The sequence below is a fragment of the Mus pahari genome, chromosome 11, assembly GCF_900095145.1.
Source record: "Mus pahari chromosome 11, PAHARI_EIJ_v1.1, whole genome shotgun sequence".
NCBI lineage: Eukaryota > Metazoa > Chordata > Mammalia > Rodentia > Muridae > Mus > Mus pahari.
In genome coordinates this window covers 49,551,241-49,554,761 of record NC_034600.1, presented here as the reverse complement: position 1 = coordinate 49,554,761, position 3,521 = coordinate 49,551,241, and the positions used below count along the sequence as shown (strand labels likewise).

Here is a 3,521-nt window from a genome sequence, read left to right as displayed (position 1 = left end):
GCACAAAACACTCAGCTTTAATGCAGACATCGAAACTGGAATACACACCATTAATTCAGGCCACACCTTCAGCTGGAGGCCTATATAAGAATGCAGAGGTCGGGGCACGGTGGCGCATGCCTTTAATCCCAGCACTCCAGACGCAGAGGCAGGAGTATTTCTGGGTTTGAGGCCAGCCTGGTCGACAGAGTGAGTTCCAGGACAGCCAGGGCTACACAGAGAAACCCTGTCTCGAAAAAGAAAAAAAACACAGAGGAAGAAAGTTTTCACTTTGCCTGCTTGCTCTCTCCTAGATAGCAAGTCTATTAGTTTGAGGGTACTAGAGCAAGCTGGTCTGTGATTCCATCTTCTACTGATAACCAGCTGAGACATCCAGCCTCAGTGAGCGAGAACTTCTGGATTCTTGGACTTTGCTTCAAATTCAGCTGTTGTGGAATAAGCTCGACTGCAACCTGTAAGTCATGTTAATGAACTACCTTCTAAGAATGAGAGAGTAAGTGAGAGATCATTCTGTTTGATCCTTTTCTCTCTAAACCAAGCACCCCAAAGAGATTTGCTGGTTCATTAGTACTTTTCCCATTACCTGTCTAACCTGTCATCTATAATGTTTAACTCTAGACCATCGCATCCAGAGTGATAGTATCTTTGAGAAGCTGTCGGTTAGTATGGTGTCCCGAGTCCGGCCCATACTAACCCGCTGGGTGGGCAATCAGGCTGTGAGAAACCACGAGACCCTGCTCTGGGGATCGGGGAGTACAGTCTGGGGTACCTGGGGAACTTCCAGGAGCTGGCTTGGGGGTCCGAGACCAACAGGTTCTCAGGCTCCCAGACACTGCAGATGCCGCTGGGTATCTCAGAAGAGCTGAGAATGCAGTGGTTACCCACAGGCAGGCTCTGGCCCGGGGCCCGAAGGGAAAGGGGCCGGAGGAGAGAGCTCCGGCTGGGTCCGGAAGGGAGGAGAGTCCTTGTCTTGCTCTGTTGGTGGAGAGCTCTGTTGGAGCTGAGAGGCTTCCTGTGAGAGATTAGAGGAGCAGTTCCTTAGAGGAAGACCTGCTATATTGCTCCAGCAGAGCAGATCCCGGTGAAAAGAGGCAGTCCATGGTTTTAAGGCGCTTATTGTAGAAAGGCAGAAAGAGGGAGAGATTAGAGAAGCAAAGGCCAGCCATGGCCACAAGGAGAGAGGGGGAGCAAGGAAGCAAGGGGCAAGAATAAGAGAGTAAGAGCAAGAGAAGAAGAGGGGGCAAACAGCCCCTTTTATAGTGGACCAGGCCTGCATGGCTGTTGCCAGGTAACTGTAGGGGTGGAGTCCAGACAGAATACCAGGAGCTTGGGGCGTGGCCCTACTTGAATGAAAGACAGAATGATGGAGCCGAGGCCTCATGTCAGGAGCCTAGTGTCTGGGAGCATGGGAAACAGGACTTCCGTCCCTTGCAGAGTTATTCTGCTGGGTCTCTGGGGTTTAAACCTAGCTCAACCAGAAAACAGGCTGCCTCTCAGGGTCCCACAAGAAGCTTCACTCCTTTGTTTGCTTGTTTTGTTTCTTGAGACTAGGTTTTCCTGTGTAGCCCTAGCTGTCCTGAAACTAGGTCTGAGACCACAGTGGTTTGGAATCAGAGATCCACCTGACTATGTCTCTGTTCCGAGATGTGTTTCTTTCCCTTAGGTGCTTGGACTAAAGGCTGGCACCACCAGACTGGGCAGAATCTTGCCTCCTTAGGCAATGAAAAGAGCTGCTAGGATTGTGGGTTTAAAACCCAGCTTCCCACGGTGTCATGGTTGGGAAGTGCCAAGAAGTATAGAGTATAATTAACTAAACTGGAGTCTTCTCTGAATCAGGTCAAGGACTTTGGTGAAGCCAAGGCAATGAAGCGGTTCTTTCCCTGTCTTGTCCAAGATACATCACATTCCGAAGAGTGTGCACTGCAGACCGCACAAGAATCGCCAGCCCTGAGTCCACGATGTTCCAGGTCTGAGCCACCGTGTTTCTGTGGAGAGCCAAACCACTGCCATGGGGATGACTGGATTGTTGATTGGGAACCATACTACCTTCCCTGTGTATTTGAGAGCTGGGACTGCCTGAGATACCATTCCGGATTGAATTGTGCCATGAAGAAGGGCACAGACACAGAGGTCTTCCAGAGTAAGAGTCAGAGGGGGCCAGAAGTGTTCCCAGGAGATGTGGACATGGACAATGACAAAGATACAGAGGAGCCAGACCAACCCTCACCTTGCTTGCTCATGGAGAAAGGGCTGGAACTTGAGACCTGTGATGGTGGAGATTGCCCTGACCAGGATCCAGCTTCTGACAGTCCCAAGGGTGTAGGCTGCTGCTTATGGCTTCAAAGGGCTTTTGGCCAGAAGAAGTGAGAAAGCCACCCAGAACTCAATGTGGAGCCCAGGAGCCCTGATGCCTGCTAAGACTTGCAATGAGGGGATCACCTGTCAGCTCCTGCTGTTACAGAGACATCCATGCCTCTCTCATATACAAAGGCAATTGTGTCTTTGCAGCCATCTGTATCGTTTTATTTATTTGTTTGTTTGCTTGTTTTTGTTTGTTTGTTTGTTTGTTACAGCTTTCTTAATAAAAGTACTTAAAAAGCTAAATAAATTTGTGTTCTTGAAATGGCCCCGGGGAACAGATGGAGGGTGGAGTGGACACAGAGGAGGATACTCTACTGTTTCCTACTGTTGGTTACAGGATAACTGGTGGCTTGTTCTAAGGGAAGTCCTCAGGGGACCTTAGGCATCCTGGTTCTCTGTGTGCTGGGCCATAAGATAACCAGCACACAGGGAGGAACCTTGAGCACGTTGGGAAACCCTTCTGCTGAATCAGCATGGATGATGACTGATCCACCCAGATGTTTCCCCTCCAAATTAATCTGGGAGACACCTGCAACTTCCACTTACCCCTATGATTCTCCAGGTGTCAGGAGTGCCAGGAAAGATCTTTAAAGCCATACTAAGTGTGCAGCTCTCCAGACACATTTCCCTTTGTCTAAGGGGAAACTCAGATGTCTTGTGTCCTTCAGGTGCATACAACATCCCAGGGGTTTTGTTTGTTGTTGTTTTTCCTTTGAGACAATGGTTCTCAGTAGCTTAGCTGTTCTTCAGTCTCTGTGTAACACTAGGCTAGCCCTGAACTCAGACTCACTTTGCCTTGCCTCTCTATTATGGGGATTACAGGCCTGTGCCACCACCTTTGCATGGGAGAGTCTTACTACTTTTAGCGATTTCCAGAGCAAATTTCTGCATCTCAAGTGAATTCACCTGCAGAAACAGGATTGGCTAGGTTGGACGGTCATGGCAGGACTGGCCTTGACACAGAAAACTCAGCCACATGGCCTTGAGAGGGTGGCCTTTAAGCACTTCTAGTCTTGGAAGAGCTTCACATTGTATAAGCCTTAGTTCACCTGTTGGTCTTCCAGAAAGTCTAGCCTCTCAGTAGGAAATGGATCTGAGGTAGACATGTTCACTCAGGCAAGTGGATCCCTGTGAGTTCCAGACCAGCCTGGTTTACACAG

At 49.3% G+C, this 3,521-nt stretch overlaps 1 protein-coding gene across 1 annotated transcript; it reads left to right on the top strand.

Annotated features, from left to right (window-relative positions):
- The first annotated feature begins 1,849 nt into the window (after positions 1 to 1,849).
- Positions 1,850 to 2,439, top strand: LOC110329205. Its single transcript, XM_021208802.1, has one exon. The coding sequence runs from the start codon at positions 1,864 to 1,866 to the stop codon at positions 2,365 to 2,367; it is 504 nt and encodes a 167-aa protein (XP_021064461.1). The 5' UTR covers positions 1,850 to 1,863; the 3' UTR covers positions 2,368 to 2,439.
- Positions 2,440 to 3,521: the final 1,082 nt, after the last annotated feature.

Coding starts and splice junctions, on each gene's coding strand:
- LOC110329205 (XM_021208802.1), top strand. CDS start 1,864: ATGAAGCGGTTCTTTCCCTGTCTTGTCCAAGATACATCACATTCCGAA.